The sequence below is a fragment of the Lissotriton helveticus genome, chromosome 3_1, assembly GCF_964261635.1.
Source record: "Lissotriton helveticus chromosome 3_1, aLisHel1.1, whole genome shotgun sequence".
NCBI classification, from domain to species: domain Eukaryota; kingdom Metazoa; phylum Chordata; class Amphibia; order Caudata; family Salamandridae; genus Lissotriton; species Lissotriton helveticus.
In genome coordinates this window covers 1,152,705,714-1,152,731,065 of record NC_136061.1, presented here as the reverse complement: position 1 = coordinate 1,152,731,065, position 25,352 = coordinate 1,152,705,714, and the positions used below count along the sequence as shown (strand labels likewise).

Below are 25,352 nucleotides of genomic sequence, written 5' to 3'. Positions count from 1 at the left end.
CCTTTCTTCAACACGCTGAAATTTGGCATTAATATGTCACATTACATCAGTGTCCAACACTGATTAAACGTATGTTTTTAAAAATAGAACCATTCTTTCCCTTTCCCGTAGCAATGTGGTTTGTGAACTGAGGAAAGTAAGTTGTCAGGTGCACCTTGAATGTGGCCCACATTCTTGTGTAGAGAGCAACATTATAGTCTAGTCTATCAAAACAACATGTTTGTATGCCTCTTATACTGAACTCACCTATTTAAAGGTGCTTTATTTACTATAATGAAGAAAATGGCATATTGCTGAAATAAACTATTTGCCTATGGTCACACAATTTGGTTATGTGAGAAATCGCAGATTTTCTAGTTTCACTTTGTACAAATTGGCCACTAAATGGGTGTTTGAACTGTGAAATACCACAATAGACCGCCTTCAGTGGGCCCCTCTGTCGTTGCACCTGCTGCACCAATGGAGGCTACACGTCTGCACAACACTAAGTGTATCATTTTCTTTCAGTGGCACCAGCTCACTGTTACCATGTAGTGGGCATGCGCTGATGTTGGTACTAGAGAAGTAGCTACCATCAGTGCAGCAGGTGCAGTGGAATCAGGGACCATACAAACCATGTAAATTTCTGTATTTTCCTATCCCACCAAGTCAAAACAGCCATTTTCCTTGCTTGCTCCAGAGCCCATTGCATAATTTCTATGCCACTGGCATTTACCTGGTCTTTCCGAAATATGCATAAACCTTAGCAACATGCCATTGCTAGCAAAGATGGAGAATTGCATATTTTGACAGGAAAGTGGATTTGCTCTGGACCTCGCACAGATAACAATAACATTATGTGTAACTGGGGCACCACTGTATGAGCGGGTGGGAAACCTTTGGCTGCCTCTTCTTGGTTCATGCAGGCTTCTCTTCAACCAGAAATAAAGCTTTCCATTTATTTAATTTACAAACACAGTTTGCTTTTGTAAATGTAGAAGTAATAATAATCACTGTACAGGATATACAATAATAAATCCACATGTTTGGGTAATGCTCACCACACACATTCGTACATCAACAGTCACTCCATTACCAGCCCAGTTTACACAAATTATGCTGTGATGCATGGATGCTTCATGTTTTATTTCATTGTGCATTACCTAAGAGGGTGAGGTTTTTTTACAAATGTGTATTTGCAGTTTATTATGCACTATATAACAGTGCATACTGTGAACAGAGTCGCAGCCATGTGATTTTTTAAGTAAAAACAGTGGTAGTGTGATTATGATGGGACATGATTGAGAGCTTTGGACTTGAGGCACAATGGTCAGTGAGTTCTAAAGCTGTTCAGACTACATGCACCTCCAATTTTGGACTACGGACAAATCACAGAGTGTGAACAGATAGCCCAGCATGTCTGCGACAAAGTAGGTCAAATATATAATCTGTTCATTTCATCAAGCCCTGCTGATTCCAGTAACACCTCTCCAACAGCTCACTATCATAGCAATGACTTAAATGCCTTGGGTAGCAGCACTCCATTCAATCTTAGTGAATTCACCCCACTACCTCTCCAAATGTTTTCAAGATCATCCAGTCTACCAAATCCAGATCTCCCTACGACCCATGGTCCCCCCCTCCATTTTCAAACAGATCTGTGTACCTAAAGTTCCCTATCTGACCAACATCTTTAATGAGATTAAATGTGAACAACCACGCACAGCACAAAAAAGTTCCAACTGACTAACATAAGTCCGTAATGTATTTAATTCCAAACTCAGCAATAGATGAAATAATAAATTTTGAGTAATCTTGATCATAAGTGAATCAGTTTCCAAAATGTTGACATGTAGGTGTAGCAAATACACAGCCGACACGTGTTTCGTCATTAGACGACTTTCTCAAGGCTGTTGACAAAACAGTATGACAAGTTGTTTGATATCAATACCAGAGATAATTTTTACTACAATCTTCCAATGTCAAACACTCCATTACTTAGAGAAGTGGTATAGTGCACGATGGAAAAGGTGCCAGAAAATAGCAGGATCCAGACATAAGTGTAGGAATCCATGTGTAAAAGAGAGATCGTCAGTGTTCAACAAGTAAACCAACATAACAAGATCATAAAGTCACAAACGTGTAACGAATATGAAAGAAGTGAGCCACAGTCTAACCAAACGCCCATGTGAGTTCTACTTTTTAAAAACATACTTATGTATGTTAGATAAGGAGAAACAAAGAAGAGAGAAATAGAGAGGAAAATGTGTTCTGCAAATACCTTAAATTGATATCTGAATGTAGAAATATCAGCAAAAAACACCCTAGTCTTCTCCAATGTGCAGGATCAAAGGTGTGTGGCAGAAATAAACATCTAAACAGTGAGGGATGCGTCTTCTATACATCCCTCTTAAGACTAGCAATTGCTATGCTTCAGAATTTTACGACACAATAACAGGGGATCCTCTAGTTTCTAAAACGGTAACCCGTAGTGAGTCTACCAATTCATCAGCCCAACTACTGTGATAGGCTGCACTCGATAACGCCTCAGTAATTAGCTGGAGTTCGAATAGAAAAAAAATGAAAACAGACGGTAAAATACGTGTGCAAAGAACTAAAAAGCAGGTTGTGAGTATCCCTAATACGTACTCCATAGACTATGAATGTTCACAAAAGTAAAAAAGTATTACCGTAATCAAACGAAAGAAACTGAAACGGGCTCCAAGTAATTATTACTATCAGATACACTCATTTTTAAAACGTACTTAATAGTGGAACGGGTGAACTGGAAAAATCGTTATGATAAACGAGTAAGAAGCTAAAATGTCGAGCCTGTAAGCGGTAACGATCAGCATTCGAGATCTACAAAGTAACAGCAGTAAACTGTGAGAATAATACCTCATAAACCTGTTGGCAGCCCCCTACGAATATAGAATAAGTCAAATGTATAACGACTTACCCAGTGCAACTTAGTTTCCAGCTCCCATCTTGAAAGGTTAATGCAGCCGCCATGGAGAAACGCCACATATGTAACAAGACTCGTCTCTTGAGCGTCAGTACCGTGACAGAGCGTGTTTACGTAATGCACCTGTTACGAAGTCGTGTTAGCCATTATTGTAGTTTCACAACGTGGTGATAGACAGCACGTTAGTAAAGAACACTAACTCTCACGTATATAAATACGATTGCGATTGCGTTTGAAATATGAACGCAAGTAGTTCTTTGCACAAAATTAGTAGTATTCGTTATACTAATGCAACACAGTCAAGTAAGCTATGAAGATTGCATCTAGACTATTAGTGTTTAGACGCAAAAATGGACAGGTGTATAATTCAGCTACAATAATAAATAGTCGCTTCGGGAACCAATGTGATGTAAAAAATCATAGTGTGATCCTAACAGCACACCCTATAAGAGAAATAGCAGTTAGAATAGAGAGTGCAAGAAAGCATGATCAGAGAGTCAGCCCCATATAGAAGGTGAGAGTAAGAGAGAGTTCTTTGCAAATCACTGATAAACATTATAAGTTCTAGAACCAAATTGTAATATATATATATATATATACCAGTTTTTTTTACAGTAAAGCAGTTATTCACAGTAAGACAGCACCACACACCATAGTACTGTTCTTGCGGGACACAGGTATTAACAAATCAATATATGCGTCAAGGAAACAAACAGGTTCATTTAGGTCAGATTAGATACCAGCATCTGGTCTCAAATATGTGCAGTGCAACTCAACATTTATATCACACTAGTGTAATGTACTGTATACAAATTAGGAGACAGGTACATGTGCAAATCCAATCCTTATCTGATTGTTCTAATTTCTTATTGTGAACCGAAGGAAAGTAAAGCTTAACCCCAATAGAATACTCAATCCCTCAGAGCCCATGATCTACTGTTTCAATTTACAGATCCATCTATTGCTGAGTTTGGAATTAAATACATTACTGACTTATGTTAGTCAGTTGGAACTTTTTGTGCTGTGCTCTGTTGTTCAAATTTCAGTGATTAATGTGTATGAAGGAATTGTTTATTTTTCTATGTACTGAGTGACATGGTGGATGGCACGGTGTGTTCGAGGCATATGGGTTGCAGACCACACACTAGTGCATAGATCGCCATCTGGTGGTGGGCCCGGATGATTACACTTTATTGTTGTCTTGTTAGAGTCTTTGTTTGGTAGATGACTCCTCCTGTAGAGCGTAGTGCGCATGGGCATCGACTCCATCTTTAGATTGTTTTTTTCCGCCATCGGGCTCAGATGTGTTTATCGTTCGGTCCCATTACCGATCTCCTTTCGACTTCCAGTCCTACATCATACCATCGGTATGATGTAGGACTGGAAGTAATAGTAACTCCAGTTACCCGCGTCGAAGAAAGGCTTGCGCTTCTCGATTCCAGCGTTCGTCGGGGCGGTCGGGCCCAACTGCGCTATTGGGCCTTTGGCTTATGGAAAGAACACCCTTCAAGAAGTGCCCTTAGTGTGGACACAAATTCACCCACACTGATCTACATCAGGTTTGCAATCTGTGCTTGTCCCCAGAGCACGAGAGTCGAGATTGCCCGGCCTGTGCTTCGTTCTGGTCCAAGAAAACCATCAGAGACCGTCTAGCTCAAAGAGTCATGGCGCAGTACTCTTCATCGACACCAGACCTCATCATAGACGAGGCTCCAAACGATCTAGAGTCCGAAGAACAACAGCAGGACACCATAGTTTCCGAAGCAGAGGATTCAGCTTCTGGAGCCGAAGGACAATCCGAAGACGGCGACCTTCTTCCAGCTGGTCAACAGGTCGTGAGTACAAGCGTCAACCCTGTTCACACCCTCATACCAGGACAGGCTTCAGTTCCACCTCCACCTCCGGGTCCAGGTGCACACCGACCAAAACCTTCCGACGCCCCGCCTTCTGGCTCGGCAACAAAGAATCCAAAAAAGCCTCCAGTCGACTCGGGCTCGAGTCAGTCTGTCGGTCCCAACAAGCAAAAGGTCTTCAAACCAAAACTAACTCCGGCACCGAAGGTGTAAATAAGGTGTAAATTGATACTTGTATAGCGCACTACTCACCCGCAAGGGTCTCAAGGCACTTGTACGAATACCGCTGTGGAACCCATCCTGGCTTTCCCTGTGAGGTGTCCACTCCCGGGCACCCCCAAGGTGGAGGCCAGGCATCCTTAGCGTTGTGGGGGCCGTTGTGGAGATTAAGCAAGCTATTGCCCAGAGTTGCAGAGTGGGACTCCATGATTGGAATAGGCACCGAGGCGAGAATTATCAGGTCCGTGGAATTTTGAGCCCAAGACCCGCCGAGGCGGGGAATTGAACCCTGGTCCCGGGCTAGACCTCTGCATCAGGGTCTGCCGCTCTAACCATTGAGCCACCGAAGCTACCCTTGGTACCGAAACCGGTCGAGCCGAAAACAAGCTCAGCACCGAAAGCAGTTCCCAAGCCTGTCGAACTGAAGCCTATTCCGGTTCCGAAAAAAGTCGACCCAAAGCCCACCTCAGCACCGAAACACACTTCGGCACCGAAGGTTGGTGATCCCAAACGTGCTTCGGGACCAATAATTCAGGATCCGAAAAGCTCCGATCCAAAAAAGAAACACGACACCAAGTCTTCGGAACCGAAACCAAGATCTGCTCCGAAGACTGCAATAGACACTGTAAAACCTTCTAAACAATTCGGTCTCAAGCAAGACAAGTCGGTGCCGAAAAAGGATAATTCCACAGAAGAGCTTTTCTGCCCAGATCCAAAACAATTGACTCTTCGTATTCATTCAAAGACTGGACATATAATTACAGTGCCTGAAAAGAGGAAAATGGACTCTCCCAAGCCACCTTCAGTTCCTCTAAAAAAACACGCTCAAACGACCCCCCTAAGAATTCCTTCACAACTGCCAGAGATACCACTCGACATTTCCCCTGCGCACTCACCATCCACCTCGCATAGCCCTACACCAGAGGATGATGATGATGATGAAGATAATTATTCACAAGGGGTAGAAAGTGAGCAACACATAGATGACACAGATGACCCAGACAATATTCCTGGGCCATCAGATGATCCCTAGGAAGATTATAACCCGCCAGATGCACCAGATCTGCACAAAGTGACGCATACCCTTCTAGGCCATCTCCTCCAGATGACACTATTGGGTTTACACAGCTTATTCATAGGGCAGCCACCTTTCATGGGGTGGATTTACATACAGATCCAGTGGAGGAAGACTTCCTTATGGATACATTACTGTCATCACATAAAACCACAACCACATTACCAATACTTAATGAAGTGGAAAAACATGCACCAGAGGTATTCAAAGACCCCGTCAGAGCCAGGGTAATTAACCCCAGACTAGAAAAAAAGTATAGAGCAGCTCCAACCGACCCAGCATACATCAAAGGTCAGCTACCATTAGACTCATTAGTAGTCTCAAATATGAGGAAAAGAGCTAACTCGCAGACAACAGGGGATGCTTCACCCCCTGATAAGGAGTCCAAGCTTTTAGATGCTTCAGGAAAACACACCATTTCACAAGCAGCCAATGGCTGGAGCATTGCTAACACTCAAGCATTGTTAGCGAGATATGACCGATCTCATTACGATGAGCTAGAAACCTTTATGCAACATTTGCCAGAACAATCTAAAGCCAGGGCTTCTGACTTAATACAAGAAGGCAAGTTCATTACCAATACCTCAATCCGCTGTGCGTTAGATGCTGCCGGCACAGCCTCTAGAGCAATAAATACAGGAGTACTGTTACGTAGACATGCCTGGTTACGCATCTCTGGGTTCAAACCAGAAGTACAGGCCACTATCCTGAATCAACCTTTTGACCAGCAACATCTTTTTGGTCCTATAGTTGATAATCCACTAGAGAAAATGAAAAAAGATACGGACACAGCAAAATCCAGGGAGCCTTACAAACTCAGACTCACTGAGCGTCCTTTTGTTGCTCCTCTTACAGGGGCGCCTCTAAAGGTTTTCAAACAGACAACGCCTCCTCTTCTTATAAAACGCCCACCCAAACATCGCCTAGTAGAGGTTATTACAGAGGACGATATAGAGGTAACAACAATGAAGGTAGAGGCAGAGGTAACAACAACCGCAATTCCTCCACTCCTAAACAGTGACTTCCCTCTCATCCCCCAGACCATTCCACTTCTGTCGGGGGAGATTACAACAGTTCCTACCTGTCTGGAACTCCATCACCACGGACAGGTGGGTAAGACAAATAGTTCAGTTAGGTTATTGCCTGGAGCTCACTTCCACTCCTCCAACAATACCACCCAGACAGCGTCCCATGTCGCAGGAGCATCTCACTCTCCTAAAACAAGAGGTTGCATCTCCACTGCAAAAGTATGCAATAGAACCAGTCCCAAAACACCATCAAAACACAGGAGTTTACTCCCTATACTTCCTCATCCCCAAAAAGGACGGTTCCCTCAGACCTATACTACATCTGAGGCCCCTAAACCTTGACTTACAACCGACCACTTCCATATGGTCACATTACAGCAGGTTCTGTCTCTATTAAAACAAGGTGACTTCCTTGCCACCTCGATCTCAAGGACGCCTAATTCCATATTCCCATCCATCAAGCTCACAGAAAGTACCTTTGGTTCGTACTAGACGGTCAAGGTTACCAGTTCAAAGTACTCCCTTTCGGAGTAACTACAGCACCTCGAGTTTTCACAAAGTGTCTAGCAGTAGTAGCAGCACACTTAAGAAGGGACAACATTCATATCTTCCCATACCTAGACGACTGGCTAATAAAATCCAAGTCATACCACCAGTGTGTGCAGCACACACATCAGACCATCTGCCTGCTACACAGGCTAGGATTCTCAGTAAATCAAAAAAAAGTCACATCTCCAACCATCCCTGTCTCAACAGTATCTGGGTGCCATAATAGATACCTCCAAAGCAATTGCATCCCCCAATCCAACAAGGATACAAAGTATGCAAGCTCTTATACAAAAATTCCATCCGCAACATTCACTACCAGCTCGAGTGTTCATGCAATTAATTGGAATGATGGCATCTTGCATCTTCATAGTGCCATACGCAAGACTCCAAATGCGCCCCCTGCAAGAGTGGTTAGCAAGTCAATGGAATCAGGCTCAACAACAAATAACAGATCTGGTGGTGGTGGACGACCGGACACATAGCTCTCTGCAGTGGTGGAACACCAAAAACCTTTCCAAGGGCTGGCCATTCATAGAGCCTGTTCCACAAGTGGTGCTAACCACAGACGCATCTTTCAAAGGATGGGGAGCGCATTTGGAAGAAGCAATTTTTCTAGCTCTAAATTAGTTTCAGCATTACCTATCAGGCAAGGCTGTATTAGTCTGTACCGACAATATGGCAGCCATGTATTACATCCAAAAACAGGGAGGAACACACTCCTTATACCTCTCCCAGCTGGCACAGAGCATATGGAGGTGGGCCATTCCTCAAAAAAATCTTTCTGTTAGCAGAACATCTACCAGGAGTTCACACTCAAGTTGCAGATCTGTTAAGTTGTCAAAGACAACAGATACACAAGTGGGAACTTGATCCTCAAGTTCTTCTACCTTTCTTTCACAAGTGGGGCCAACCAGACATAGATCTGTTTGCCACACACCGCAACTCCAAATGCCCAAGCTTCGCCGCCAGATATCCACATCCATTGTCCATAGGCAATGCGATATGGATGAGTTGGTCAAACAAATTTGTGTACGCTTTTCCACCTCTCCCACTAATTTTGTTAGCGGTACGCAAGCTACAGGAACATTCCCTCACATTGATTCTCATAGCACCAACGTGGGCAAGACAACCGTGGTACACAACGCTACTAGAACTCTCTGTAGTACCACATCAAAAATTAAAACTCTCTCCACATCTACTGACACACAACCATGGAGAGATCATGCATCCAGACCCAATGTAGCTCAACCTAGCGATTTGGCTTCTGAGGTCTTAGAATTTGGATACCTCAATCTTCCGCCTGATTGCATGAATATTATAAAAGAAGCTAGATGCCCCACCACTAGAGCATGCTATGCGGCCAAGTGGAAAATGTTTGTTGTGTATTGCAAAAATAGCAACATTAACCCACTAGAAGTTTCTATCCAAAACATCATATGTTACCTGCTCCATCTACAAAGATGTAGTTTAGCGTACTCCTCAATCAGGTTACATCTTGCTGCTGTAGCAGCTTACCTTCAAAACAGACAACATCTGTCATTATTTAGAGTTCCTGCCATCAAAGCATTTATAGAAGGACCTCAAAAGAATAATTCCTTCCAGGATACCACCCTCCCCTGTATGGAATTTAAATATAGTTCTCACTAGACTTATGAGTCCTCCATTTGAACCCTTGCATAAGTGTGAATTACAGTTCCTTACATGGAAAGTTGCTTTTTTAATTGCTATTACCTCACTCAGAAGAGTAAGTGAGATCCAGGCATTAACAATTCAAGAACCATTCCTACAACTCCATCAGAACAAAGTGGTTCTTAAAACAAACCGAAAATTCCTTCCGAAAGTCATTTCACCATTCCACCTCAATCAATTTGAGTTGCCAGTATTCTTCTCGCAACCAAAAACAGTTGCGGAAAGAGCTCGACATACATTAGATGTAAAAAGAGCGCTACTCTACTACATTGATAGGACAAAACCATTTTGTAAAACAAATCAATTGTTTGTGTCCTTTTCTCCTCCACATAAAGGTAATCCTATTTCAAAAGCTGGTATTGCAAGGTGGATTGTTAAATGCATTCAAATATGTTACCAAAAAACAAAACACACTCTATCCATTCCCCCTAGGGCTCATTCCACCCTTAAATTAGGGGCATCTATGGCATTTCTAGGAAATATTCCCCTAGATGATATCTGCAAAGCAGCTACATGGTCTACACCACACACATTTACAAAACACTACTGTATAGATGTGCAAGCAAAACAACAAGCTAGTGTGGGCCAGGCTGTACTCAAGACATTATTTCAAACTACTGCAACAGATACTTGTGGTCGCCGCTAAGGGAGAAAACTGCTATGCAATCAATGCACTAGTGTGTGGTCTGCAGCCCATATGCCTTGAATGGAAAATGCTACTTACCAGTATGCATCTGTTCTTGGCATGTAGGGCTGTAGAGCCACACACGCCCACCCGGCTACCTACATCTGTTCCAGTAATATCTTAATTAGATACACAAGACATGGACATCTTTTTCTGTATTCATACAACTCCATCATTTCCCCAATGGTGAAAAACAATCTGAAGATTGAGTCGATGCCCATGCGCACTACGCTCTACAGGAGGAGTCATCTACCAAACAAAGATCTATGCACTAGTGTGTGGCTCATCAGCCCTACATACCAAGAACAAATGCATACTGCCAAGTAGCATTTTCCTTTACATTGAGCACGCTTAGGGACACTTTGTGTTATACATCTGTAAACTAAACAGAGGTGCTGGCTTTCTTTCTTCGAAACCACTGCTATCACTCTGTACATTGCATCTTTAATGAGATTTTTGTACAGGGATTTTTCCCACCATTTGAAAGAAGGGCTCTATCCTTCCACTTAAGAAGCCCAATCTGGACCCAGAAAATCCAGCCAACTACCATCCTATTTCCAGACTGCCCTTTCCAGCGAAGCTAATAGAAAAAATTATAAATACTCTACTGACGCAATTTATCCAATCTAATCATCTATGGGACTTCACACAATTTAGTTTTATGGCTGAGCACAGCACAGAGACCGCATTGATCAATACCACAGATAAGTTAAGAACCATCTTGGATGAGGGAGGCACGGCAGCCCTCATCTTCTGGATTTATCTCTGGCCTTCGATACGGTGGATCATTCCAGTCTGATCCTTCACCTCAAACACCTCGGCATCAATAACAAAGCTCTTGCCCTGCTATGAGCCTTCCTGACGGGCAGAGAATATTCAGTGATGTTGGACAACATCACGTCCAAACCATTCTCTCTTGCTTGCGGGGTCCCTCAAGGGTCCTCACTCAGCCCTTTTCTTTTAAACATCTTTGTAACTGAATTAACATCCCTTATCAGCTTGTTTGGCTTCTCACCCACGTCTTATGCTGTTGACACACAAATCGTGGTGTCTGCAATTAACAACCTTAACAACACTAACCTCCAACTTCAGAACTGCATGAGAGCTATTGGCAATGGAATGGGCAAACCTTGCCTTAAATTGAACTCTGACAAAACCAAGGTCATCCTCTTTGGTAATAATCCACAATTCTGGAATCCCACTTGCTAGCCCACACAACTAGGAGCACTCCCCAGTCCAAAAAGCAAGAAACCTGGGAGTCTTAATTTATGACAAGTTAAATTTTAGTAAACTCATCAATTCAATCATTTCCCCATGCTTCAACACCCTCAGAATCATCAGGAAAATCTTTCCCCTTATACTCCCCAACTGAAGGAAAACCGTAATCACCCTGTTAATTCTTACAAAACTGGATTACTGCAATGAACTGTACTTAAATCTCCAAAAGCAACATCTTAATAAACTGCAGTGTACAGAATACGGCTGCTAGACGACTCCTTGACCTTCCAAAATTCGAGTCAGTCTCCTAAGCCATTAAAGGGCTCCACTGGTTATATTTAGGCAATCAAATTCAAAGCACTCTGTCTTACCTGCAAAAGTCTCCACAACTTCAGCCGTGATCATTTTCAGTAATCCCTAGCGTGGTATGAACCCAGTAGGGGACCTGCGATCCAAAGGCTCTCTGTGGGTCACCCGCCCCAGATTCAAAAGACTTAAATGGGGTGGTAGTTGCTTTGCCGTAGAAGCCCCTAAACTGTGGAATGCATTACCTTTTAAGATTAGAGCTGCTTCCTCCTTACTAACCTTCAGAAAACTGCTGAAAACCTGGCTTTTTAACCACTGGTATCTTTCTCACTCCGTGTTTGTTATGCTGAGTCAGCACCAAGACACCCCTGGTTATACGTGCGCTTTATGAAATGTATTAATATAACATATATGTTATTTGTAACTGTCGAAAACTGGTTGCAAGAGTTACAAAAGTTTTCAACTAAAACATCACCAAAGAGAAACAAAAATGATTCACTTGCAGTAGGTGTGTGTGTGTGGTGGGGGGGGGGCGGACTGGTTGAATTAGAGGAGGTGAAATAAAGTATGTTCTGGAGAGAGTGAAAAAACTGTGCATAAGAAGAAAGCGATGATGTGTGAGATATGCACATTGAAGAATTCAGAAAGCTCTGGGGACAAAAAGGATATGTGTTAAGGGCAGATATTTTCAGTTCACATTACCGTAACAAAATCATTGCTACTCATTTGTTTGATACCTCAAAAAAGCATTGCAAAGCCAATAGGTCTGGCTTGTTTCAGACTTCGATCCTATTGTTCTGTTATTCCTGATGTAGTAACTGAAAAATCCCATTGTTATGGTATCCAGAACCTAATGTTATATTGAAGAATGGCGCTAGGGGTTACAATCTGATGCTGCACATTCAGTGCATTGAAATAGAGTCAGGCTTTAGGGTTGTGGCAGTCTGCTGCCCAATTCCTATGGTGTCAAAGTTTGTCATCCTCACTTTGTTGTGCTGTCATCTATTGTACAACAAATACATTCAATTTCAACTTTTAACTAAATAATCTCTTTATAATTTGAAAGAGTCTTTGGCATATTTTTTGCATGCCACTTGCTGTATCATTTCATTTGGGATATGCTAAAGGATCGTATCCGGCTCAACCCTCCCTATGAATTTTCATTCTTGCATAGCTCTACCTCTCATGCAGCATGAATGCCAGGGAAAAGCTGCATCACACAAAAAGACTAACACACAACGCAGGTTTATTGTAGTAATTGAAGTGGAGAGGCAGATACCAAATAAAGAGTATTTATTAAAGGCTACAGAGAAGAACTGGTGTTCCCATCAGAAAGCCAGGGAGCTAACTGACAAGGCAGAATACAGACAAAGCAAAGCACTATATGACATCAGAAAGATAGAATGTGAATCTTAAAGTGATACAGCAAATGCAAGTAAAGGAAATACAACATATCCTCTTCCCTTCCCATCAAAAGAAAGAAAACAAAACAATAAAAAAAATAAAAGAACAAGCTCATGCTCTCCACTACTTAGACAACAATCACTCACAAACAAAATCTTGTAAATATCTCGGAGGTCTCCTTTCCCTCTGCTCTCTACTAGCACCATTACAACCATTCTTATTTGATTCCAACGCACGGTTAGACTGAGACGGACCAACCCCTTCTTCAGCTTTCTTGTACAGTGCCACCCGTCTCAAGTTCCAATTCTCTCCATTAAATAGAGTCACAAATCTCTTATGAACAGATTTGACCTTGAACGGGCCTCTGAACTTTGTCAATCCAACACCAACACGTCCCGGTTTTACTTTCACCCAATCATTCACCGCAAAATTACACTTATTCACCGCCTTCTCTTCATCTTCACGCTTTTCCAAAACTCCAGTACGTAAACACTCCTTCATCCATGCAGCAACACGTTTGGTACTAGCTAAACGCCCTCTCATCATACAAAAGGGAATCTTACCAGTCACACCATTCTCAGTAGATCTATAGGCCCAAACTAGATCATTGACTAACTCTCTCACATTCACCCTAGATGACAGGGCCATCTGGATTGCCCCTTTAACCATCCGGTTCGCCCTCTCAACTATACCATTACCCTGTGGGTTGTATAATGATGTCCTCGAATGTATAATACCACACTTTCCAAAAAATTAGTCATCTCTACAGAAGTCAACTGTGTCCCATTATCAGTGATAATCTTCATGGGAAAACCTTCCTCCCTGAAAATATCCTTCAACATATTAATGGTGCTGCTCGTAGTGATTTCTTTCATAAACTTAACCACCAACCACTTCGAGCTAACATCTACAACCACCAAACCAAACCTCATATCCTGACTCAACTGATAAAAAGGACCAATAAAATCAAGACATATAGTGTGCCACGGACATCCTGGGTCTTCTATTGTTCCACACCCTGTCTGACCACCAACCTTAAGCCTCTTCTCACTCTCAAAGCAATCTGTACATCTTTCCACCCACTCGGAAATGTCTAGATCCATGCCCGGCCACCAAAAATGCTCCCTCACTCTCCTCTTGGTAAGGGACTGCCCCAAGTGACCCTCGTGAGCTAACTTGAACAGGGTGAACCTCACTTCCTGTGGGGGAATAAACTTATCTTCCTTCAGAATAATGAGACCTTCATCCAAGATGGACAAATGTTCCAAAACTTTCAAGTACGGGCGAAGAGCAGGAGATAAACAACTCTCTCTCCTTGAACCTTTCACAATTAAATCCTTCACCTCTCTCAACACCTCATCCTTCAGCATACAGGTATTCCACCAACTTCTACTAACCGCCCCAGCACACATATCCACCACTTCATCCACTGCTGCCACAGACCCCTCCAAGTTAAGTGATTCCACTCCCAACTTATCCACCATCTCCCAAGGTAGCGGAAGCCTGGAAAGACCATCAGCTTGGCTGTTCCTCCAACCAGGAATGTACTCTACAGTGTACAGGTACTCCTGAATTCTCGCAGCCAGTCTAGCCAGCCTCGCTGATCCCTTTCCAGCCCCGCCAGGTGATAAAATTTTAACTAAAGGCTTGTGATCCGTTAACAACGTAAACTTGAACCCCCACAGATACATCCTATAGTACTCGCAACCCCATGCTGCAGCTAGAGCCTCCCGCTCGATTATAGAATAATTCCTTTCTGCAGTTGTGAGAGTTCTTGACGCAAAAGCAACTGTCTTCAACCCAGAATCATGCATCTGAGCTAACACCGCACCAACCCCCACAGCACTTGCATCCACTGTCAAAACAGACTTACGATTGGTATCAAACGGTGTTAAGATACCAGCTTCACATATTTCTCCTTTAATCTTCTGAAAGCAATCCTCCACATCCCACACAAATTTGCACCCTTTCCTTAATAGCACCTTAACCTTTTCTGTTTTCCCTGCAAAATTCCTTACGAACTTTGCACAGTACTCAATGAGACCAAGGAAAGACCTCAACTGGTCTTTGTCACATGGAGCTGGTGCATTTCTAATAGACGCCAACAAATCTCTCTTTGGTCTCACCCCATTAACAGACAGAGTATAGCCAAGGTACTCTACTTCCTCTACCGCAAACTTACACTTCTCTTTCTTCAATGTCAATCCTGCCTGCTCCATTCTTTCAAAAACTGTTTTCAAAATTAAATTAAATTAAATTTAAACTTTCTTGCCACCTATAGATATAAATGAAGCAGCGGAAAACTATACAAATTGGTTAGATCAAGCCTGTACCTCCCTAGTCCAGTCCAAACACTGCCGCCCAACACGTATAATACCCTCTGCCCCTTGGTTCACCGAGGAACTACGCGATTATAAGGTGTCGTGTAAAAAATTAGAGCGCCAATGGCGCACAAAATATTCAAAGGCAGACAAAATGTTACTTAATGCCAGACTTAAGACATACAAAGGAATGATTAAAAAGGCTAAAAGCGTCTATTTTTCCGCAAAAATTGAGATTGCGAAGAATTCCTCTCAAGAACTTTTTAAAACTGTGACCAATTTAAGTGCCTTGAAATCAGTCACTATTCCCCCTAGTCTGGAGTTATGCGAGACTCTTGCAAAATTCTTTTTGGGAAAGGTAGAGCTAATATTCTCCGCCCTGGAACATCAAGTGAGGCTCACTCTTAGTGAGAGAACCCATAAGTCCATGCAAGAGAACTCGCAGTCCCCGGAATTCGTGGAGTTTAGCCCGGTAAAAGTAGAAGAAATAATAAAGTTATTGCTAAAAACTAAATCAGGCTCACCCCACGATCCCTGTCCAGCTGCCGTGGCCCAACTCGCAGCCACTCCCATCTCAGTTATGTTGACGGAAGTTTTTAACATGATGTTTAAAGGAGGAGAATATCCATTGTGTTGGAAGCAGGTCTCTATTGCACCTTTGCTTAAAAAAGCTACTTTGGATATTTCTGATCCCAACAGCTACAGGCCCATAGCTAGACTCCCATTACCGGCCAAGCTTATTGAGAGGGCCATGAATGCTCAGCTCTGTGATTTCCTCAGATCCTCTCAGGGGCTTGACATGGCGCAACATGGATTTAGGGAGGGCCACAGCACTGAGACTGCCCTCATCAAGTCCACGGAAGAAATTAGGAAGGTGATGGATATGGGCGGACGGGCGGTCTTGGTGCTTCTCGACCTGTCCGCGGCCTTCGATACGGTCCACCACAACATCTTGGTGGACCGCCTGGAAGGCTGCGGAGTGCGGGGAGTTGCGCTGAGCTTGCTGAGGTCTTTCCTCTCGGATAGGGTTCAGGTGGTGGCCCTGGGAGATTTTGAATCCACTCCTTTCACACTCCCAGGAGGGGTTCCACAGGGCTCTTCCCTGAGCCCTACCCTCTTTAATATATACATCTCCTCCCTCGCCCCGGTGATTCGGTCATTTGGCTTTGAACTTACATCTTACGCAGATGATACACAAATTGTGGTATCTCTGCTCCCGGGTCGAGAGGAGGGAATAGCAGCAAGATTTCAGGACTGCATGACCGCAGTAAGCTCATGGATGGCCAGGAATTGCCTTAAATTGAACTCTTCGAAGACGGAGGTTCTTCTCTTTGGCAATGAGACCAACTTATGGACCCCCAACTGGTGGCCGCAAGAAATGGGAGATCTTCCCATACCTGCCACGACAGTAAAAAATCTAGGGATACTCATTGACAAACAACTTACTTTTAAGACACAAGTCAATGCCCTCTCCTCCTCAGTCCACTGGATAATAAAAACAATAAGGAAAATTCTCCCCTTTCTCTCCATCAGCAGTAGGAAAACTGTCGTGACAGCATTAGTGCTGTCACGCCTCGACTACTGCAATAGTCTGTATTTACAAGCACAGCAAGGGATCCTGAATAAGCTACAGACGCTGCAAAATGCTGCTGTTCGCTTAATCACGGGTCTACCCAAGTTTGCTTCCGTTTCCGGGGAACTGAGGAAATTGCACTGGCTCCCAGTACGGAAACGTATGATGTTCAAAGCGTTGTGCATAGTGTTCAAGGCAGTGAATGGACTAGGTCCATCTTTCCTTCAACAACACTTCCAGCTGTACAAGCCAGGCCGACATTTAAGATCATCTAACAAATGGCTTGTCAAGACTGATCGCATTAGGAAAGTCCGATGGGGAGGCCGCAGTTTTATCTCCGGAGCAGCTGATATCTGGAATAAGATGCCCCTCCCCCTAAAACAAAGCACTGACCTAATGACATTTAGGAAGAACACTAAAACATGGCTTTTCAATCTATAGGGACTAATATCGTATGGAGAAAGTACATCATTTTAGCGCCAGGACACCTGCCCGGTAACAGTGCGCTCAATAAATGGTAAAAATAAATAAATAAATAAATTGTGTTCTTCTACAGTCTCTCCAAAAATCAAAACGTCATCCTGAAAGTATACTACATTGTTCACCCCCTTCAACACAACACCCATCATTCGTTGGAAGACCCCTGCCGCAGACGCAAGTCCAAACGGCATGCATGTGAACTGATAAAATCCTTCAGTTGTTATGAAAGCAGTCAATGCCTTTGAGTCTTGGTGCAATTTAATTTGGTGATATGCACTACGGAGGTCCAGTTTAGAAAAATACCTCCCACCCTTTAGCGACAAGACCAACTCGTTGATATTCGGCAGTGGGAAGTTGTCTACAACAATGTTTTGGTTCAAGGTGCGAAGGTCCACACAAAATCTGAATTTGCCGTCGGATTTGGTCGTGATAACGACTGGAGAAATCCAGGGTGAAGTCTCAATCTGCTCTATCACCCCTTGATCTAACATCTCCTTCAGTATCTTCTTCACCTCCTCACGTGCAATAAACAGAACTTTTCTAACTCTGTGTTGCATGGGTACAGCAACATCACGCAACACAATCTTATGCACGTAACCTTTCAATACCCCAATGTGTTCATCAAACAAACTTGTCATTCCCTCAACTATTGACTCAGTAGTTATGTTGTCTACTACCATCACTTGCTGTTTCGCCCTTGGGTTAATAACAATACTGAGGTCATACTGTTGTCCCCAACCCAAGATAGCAGGTCCTGACTTTGCTACATAAACTTTCCCTTTCGCAGAGCGATCTTTAAATGATATTTCACATACCATGTATCCAATCAACTCTATGCTCTTTCCCTGATATCCACAAGGACTAATATCACTGGCCAACAAGCGTACATCTTTCCAATTTTCTAGATACATCTCTTTTGGAATAATAGTCCACAACGACCCAGGATCGACCATTAACTCAACTTCCTTCTTATCAATAAGAAACTGAGCCTTAGGCCTTTCCCTTCTGCCTCGTTCTCTTTGACATGTATCATCTACGCCCAAGCACAATATCTTATTGGCGCCCTCAACACTAATCTCGCCTCTCTCTATTTCTCTCTTCTCTACAACCGCTACTTTTCCAGTATTCATCCCTTTACACATTTTAAAGAAATGACCTTTCTTCCCACATTTCCTACACACTTTGTCTAAGGCAAAGCATTTTTTATAGTCTGAAGTATGAAACGTACTCCCACACCTACTGCACATCCTTCCCTGATGTCTACTTCTCTCACTACTGGAATACCCACTATTAAATCTCTTTATATCTTTCTCTCCTGAATCTACACTTTTCTTATTTACAGCTGCAACCTCTTCCTGTTCAACACAAGAGACCCCATTCCCTTGTCCACCCTCCTTTACACTATCCTTTTTTTCCATCTCTTTCATGCATGCATTCGATTCCTCAACCACCTTCGCTATGTCTATAGCCATCTGCAAGGTAGGGTTTTTTGCTGCCCACAATTTTTCCTGCATTTTTTTGTTCCTGCACTGCACCATTAACTGATCTCTTATCATTTCATCTCTCATCTCCCCGAAATTGCATTTAATAGACAGTTCACGCAATCTGGTTACAAACTGGTCAACCGATTCTTCTGTCCTTTGTGGTTGCGTATAAAATTTGTGTCTCGCCATAACGATGTTTACTTCTTTTGAATATTGTTTTTTCATTCGTGCTTTTGCCTCAGTGTAAACATTAGTTATAATTCTACCATCCTGATTTAACCCTACTGGTAAATATTTGAAAGAGTGTTGACCCTCTTTCCCAAGTGCACTTAATAGGAGAGCTTTTTTTCTTGTGGCACTGAAATCTTTCCCATCCAGCGCTTCAATGTAGTTCTCAAAAATGTCTATCCATTCGTCCCACTCGATGGGTGGATCTCTGCTTGTTTGTAAGAACATAGGCGGCATAATGACATTAAGGTTCTCCATCGCTGCTTCAGTTATTATCATCTCCTACAGTGTTAGTCTTCAGGTTGTGCCCAAGATGCTATCACTTGTTTACACACTCGCAGCAGTTTTTTTTTTTGGGAAAATCAGTCTTGCACTCTTCACAACGTTGTGCACACAACTTCCTCTTTTTTTTTTTTTTTTTTTTTTAAATTAAACAGGTAAACGGCAGTTGTTTTTACTTCACTCACCAAGTTTTGGTTAAATATCGCGTTCTTTCTCTTAAAAGGTGTTTCCTTCTTAGAAACACGATGCTACTGCAAGACGTGCTGATCCTTCAAAACGCGTTGCTCAGTAACGCAATATTGTCATAGACGCGTTGCTCCTTCGAGACGCATTGCTTAGTAACACAATACACAATATTGTCCCAAGATGGCCGCCACGTAGCGTGGTTACATCACTGCCGCTTCCTGTCGTGACACTTACTTTTTCCGTCGCGACCGAATTCCAAGGAAGCCTCAAGCCTCACCAGTGGGGATTCGAAAGATGCCGTCAAGAAGATTCTAACAGTGAGTTGGCTCGCGTCTCACTGCTCGAGCAAGGCTTTTCTCTTATTTTTAAAAGACGCTTTAGCTCAATGTTTCCGTTACAACAACATTTTTATTTACTCACTGTTTCAATCCGTTTCTGTCCGTTCTCTGCTTGGGGCACACTTTCAAAAGACAGTTTTACTCACAGTTTCTGTTTCTTCTTTTCAAGCCACGCTTTTAATCTGTTTCTTCTGTTCAAGCCACGTTTTTTTTTTATTGCAAAAGACGTTATCGCATCACTGTTTCAGTCTCCACTGTAGACGCTGAACACAAACTGTAGTTAAATAACTTGCTGAACACAGTTTGATGATTTAAACAGTTGCACCAGTGGATTTCCACAAGCAGAGTTTGATATTTTCTCCAACTCACCAGTTGTTGAAGTAGGAAACAGGTACTTCTTTTATTGTAGCTTTTCTCTCAAGTCTTAACGAACACAATTTTCTTTTCTTGGCCAAAGTTTATGGTTGTAAGACTTCTCCCTGTTACAGCTTCCAACTGTAATAATAGCGATTCTTACTTCTTGAGATTTCGCTAAATAAACAATTCCAAACTTGCGTGGCTCTTTTCTCACCAGTGGAGTTTTTCTTCCTCTGTAGTCACTCAGCTCCCTTTGCTCATCGTCGCCATGTGTAGTAATTGAAGTGGAGAGGCAGATACCAAATAAAGAGTATTTATTAAAGGCTACAGAGAATAACTGGTGTTCCCATCAGAAAGCCAGGGAGCTAACTGACAAGGCAGAATACAGACAAAGCAAAGCACTATATGACATCAGAAAGATAGAATGTGAATCTTAAAGTGATACAGCAAATGCAAGTAAAGGAAATACAACATTTATAAACCTGTTTAGCGTAACAAATGCTAATAAAGAAAAATGTATATGCCTGTTGGGCCTAAAGTGGAAATCAGGGTAACTCTTGCATGCATGGTAAGTTTCTTGGTGCACATAGCATTGGCTGCAGTGCACAGAGACGTTACATTGCTTCACACAGAAGAAATAGATTAGAGGGAACATCGTACAAGCGCTCCCTTTCTTCTGAAAGTGCCCTCTCCATTTCACATAGGCCAACCCATCAGTCTGCCTACTTTTTACGCACCGCCTCATTCCTCGAAAGAAGAGGAACAACTTCACCGTCTGGACCCAAAAGGAGCATTGTCGTTCTACCTTGCCTGCACAAAATAGGATTTCCGGGTGGACAACCAACTATTCGTTATGTTATGTTATGTTGGAGCGGGGAAAGGGCGGGAGGCGCAAAAAAGGACCATTTTGGGATAGAGTGTTATGCAAAGTATGATCCGCTACCCATTGGCTAAGAAGCAACCCCCTGAGGGTATACATGCTCATTCCACCAGAGCTAAAGCTGCAACCACTGCGTTAGCTTGCGGAGTTCTGTTCCTGGCCATCTACGAGGTAGCAATGTGGGCTTCCCTGCACACGTTTACCAAACACTACTGTCTGGGCAGTCAGGTCTGTAGGGATGGGCACTTTGCCCTTTCGGTCCTGCAGGACTTCCGCATGTAAAATTGGTCTGCAAACCCACCTCCGGGGAGTTATTGCTTGGGTATCTATTCTAAGGTAAGGAATCTACAGCCAGAAGTCTCTATCAGGTGAACAAGTTACTTCCCTTTGGTAATGCCTTTATCTGGTAAAGAATCTATTTAGCCACAGATTCCTTACCAATTCACCCATCCTTCCCGCTGTGCAAACTGATTTCTAGGGACAGGGATTTCCCATTTCAGGGCCCTAGTTTTCCACATCAGTGGTCAGAGTACTTTGTGGCTACGTGTTTATGGTGTGAAAGTCGCAAAAAGTAACTGTCGACGTGCCAGGTGGGGAATCTATGGAATGCAGTCGGAATTCTCCCGAAGTATCCATAATATGTTCTTCTGTAATATTTTTTATTGGATTTCTTACATTAGCGCTTTATAATTTTTAAGGCCTCTCCGGTGTGGGTAAATTATGCACAAGCAATTGGACTGGCTCGGGTGATGCCTTTATGAGACCACTGCCTCACTGAGCAGTGCACTGAGAGTGCATGGGATGGACTGCGCCGCAGAGCACTTCTCCCATGCTTAACTAGATAGGGCTGCCGTTAGCACAAAAAAAAAATATCTATCCCCCCCCTCGCCAGATGATCAAGCCTGCCAATAACTAAATCGCTTGTGACTGACAGAAATGGTGATCTTTACCCAGAAGTCTCCTTTGTTGAGCTGTGTGATAGTCAAATGACTGTAGACTGTTCACCCCTCTGTGTTGCTGTATTATAGACTGTGTGGTACCTGCAGACAGGGGCACCCCACCTTTGTCCGCAAGCCTGTAGACGTACCCCTGGCATAGTCCTCTCCTAAGCAACTTATTATGAGGCTGTAAATCACTGCCTCGATCGTTGAATCCCATGCATTTGTGAAGTGGCAGCCTGAGCTTGGCAATGACCTCTCGAGCAGTCATGGAGCTACTGCTGCACTCACACTAGCACCCAGTATAGTAAATCTAAAATTCCTCCACAGATTATATCACACCCCCTTCTGACTCCACAGAATGAGCCTTATAGAGAGTGCTAGATGCACGCAACTCAGGGAGGAGAAAAGAGCTTGCCTCTACCCGTCCATAGCGAAATACTGGGATCCGATATTGAGAGTGATTGATGAAATTGCAGCCACTCTGATTCTGAGACTGCCTGTGGTGGCCCTCTGGAGTATGTGAAGCCGCCGGCTTACCGCAGTGCTACTAATGATGGCTAACAGGCGGGTGTCTGTGCACTGGGGCATGCTACTGTACCCATTGTTTGTATCGGGTTTGCTGATGTTGCCTTTTGCCAAGAATAATTTTCAAAATCATGGTCCCTCATGCCGGCACCTAGGGATATCTTTGCGCCTTTTGAAACGTACATGGCCACAAAACGGTGCAACTGGGGGGTTATTGAAATAGAGCACTGCACCCTGTCTCACTGTACTGCAGGGGTGTGATGGCCGCCTCCCCCACCTCCTTCTTGAGCGTGCACTGTACCTAGAGTCTTTTTTTACCCCGCTACTCCTGAACTCTGGACTTCCATGGACCTTGGCACCTGAGCCTCCTCCGCCCCTGCATCCATGCATGTGCTTATTTTTGGACTTCGTTTTAACATCTGTAATCCCCAAGTGGATATATGCAAAAAGTTTGTATGCTATTATTATACAATGCGTTGAAAACGCCAATAAATAGAAACTTAAATACAAATTAAGCCATTATCTTGTTTCAAGTAGTGACACCTGTGGCTCTGCGTTTTCCATCTCGTGTCTGCATGAATTACCAAAACGTATTAGATACCTTCTGACAGTATGCAATGTTTTTGACAGCTTGCAGTATTTCTGATATGATGCATTTGTAGAAAGGTAGACTATGCATCAAAAAGCCTTGCGTGCACCAACAGTAAACTGACGGTGTTTCTTAATTGTCTTTGGATAATGCTGTTGTGAGTGTGACAATAAGACATTTAGACTATAAAAAAGACTTGCTAAAAGTATGTAGCTTGTTCTATATAATAGCAAACTTGTTTTTTTATATACTGCTTCGTACCACATATATCTCCTTTACTAAAGACTGTAAATCATGGATGTTATTACCTAATTTAAAAGTACTCTGTGTTCTGACTGCAAAAGGTGAAAGATTCAGCTGTTCTAACTCGTTATGTGGATATCCACCTATTTACGATCTGCAAGGTTTTAACTCACTAGCCATCCTGCTGACTTTTCTTTTTTTTTAAATATGTTTTATTTGCTTTTCAATCCTTATTAAACAGTATATTGTCAAGCTGTTTTGACAATAGTAGTACCTGTATGCTTTCATAACAGCACGTAACAAGACATATTCACTGCAATCTGACACACAAGCACCCATCCCCTCTTCTGAGAGCTCAAATGAAAATCCCTGCAAGGCATTCCTCAAGTAACTTCGCTTGTTGCCCATTGTCTACGAGCCCAGAAACATCAGTCGTTGTCTTGATGTGTCCATTGTCTTCTTTTATTCTTTTTTTTCTCCTGTGGGATTTGTGATTGGATTAACTGGAAATGTTGAGCCAAACCTTTAATTTGTGTTTGGTCTTATTCGGTATTGAAACGAGAACAATAAGTACATAATGCCTCAGTTGACTCTTTTTAAGTATTGACAGTTTTTAGGAGATGAAGCAGGGAGAATAGAAATTCAATCCACAAAGCTGCACATCAAGTAATATGTGTATACCTGATACAACTGTGCACATTTAAACATCTGTAAGTTAAAGAATTGCAACTGTATGTTAATTTTAGAAGTTAAATGCTCTTCTGGCAATTAATTACTTTTCTCCAAAATGAGTTAAGTTTCGTCTTTGAGACTTTTGAATAACCTTATTTAATGTTAGAGGCAACTAAGTTATATCTGTTTATTTCTTTTTTAGGTTCATCAAATTCCACAAAGAGAAAGTCATGTGAAGCTTCCCAAACCCAAGAGAAGAAAGATCTCCAGATAACATTGAATGTCTTCATAAATGATCCACTACTTGTCAAAAAGACTTGCACATATATCTGTATATAAGTAGAAGTGATAGTTTCAATATTTCTATGATGATGGATAGCTACCACCACCACAAGGTGCTATGTGACACAGTGGTACAATAGAAAAATATATTTTTTCTGTAAGTGATCAGAGGATTATTAACGCTGGATGCGGCAATCAAATTCTTGAAATATTACAGAAAAACAAACTATAATGTCACAAATCTACTTTTTAGAAAAACAAAATTGTGCAGTTAAGGAAAAAAAAGAATGTGTCTGATACATTTTCAGTGTGTATATAGATAATTAATTTTACTGTCCTGTAAAATGTAAATAATGTACAATATTGCCATTCATGTATACCTAATGCACACTTTATCTTGTACATAAAATAGTGTACAAAATGATCTTGTTTCTATTGAATACACATTAGAGACTGCCATTGTAAAATGATCAATAAAAATACCGCCTAAATGCTTTTATATGATAATGAAAAAGATGCTGTTTTGTATTTAACAGCTGAGAAAAGGCATGATTATGTAATACTTTAATTATTGCATACACTTCACACGACTGAGTGTTCATTTATATTGTCTGTTTGGAATGAACCTTGCCTGGAATTACTGTACTCCTTTTCAGGTCCCTGTAGGAGAGTGCAAATTTGCTGCTACCTAAGGGAGAAGTGATCATTCACCTAAATTAAGAATTTTATTTGGAGACTCTGTTGGATTTTGTGTTTTACTTCAGTATTAAGGTAGAATAGTTTTTGAAAACAAAATCAATAATAATCTGTGATGGGTATTTTAACTCAGCTGGTATTGCATCACAGCATCGGTACCCCCCCAACTCCCACCCCCCAATACTATCTTCATGATAACACCCCAAGAATGCTGATACTATTTTAAAGATTAATTTGTAGTTAAATATTCCGTATCGAAAAGAAAATACTTTGTATTTAAATTGGCATCAATTAGTTTGTTGCCA

At 42.3% G+C, this 25,352-nt stretch overlaps 1 protein-coding gene across 2 annotated transcripts in view; it reads left to right on the top strand.

Moving 5' to 3' along the window:
- MBD5 (methyl-CpG binding domain protein 5) overlaps positions 1-24,636 on the top strand; it is a 501,160-nt gene extending 476,524 nt beyond the window's left edge. The window contains exon 11 of one of the 2 annotated variants that reach the window (XM_078681764.1): positions 24,272-24,636. In XM_078681764.1, the coding sequence (XP_078537890.1) occupies positions 24,272-24,343 (72 nt within the window). In that variant the 3' untranslated portion in view covers positions 24,344-24,636. The remainder of the gene's footprint in view (positions 1-24,271) is intronic. The other variant, XM_078681763.1, reaches the window with a different exon arrangement.
- The last annotated feature ends 716 nt before the right edge of the window (positions 24,637-25,352 follow it).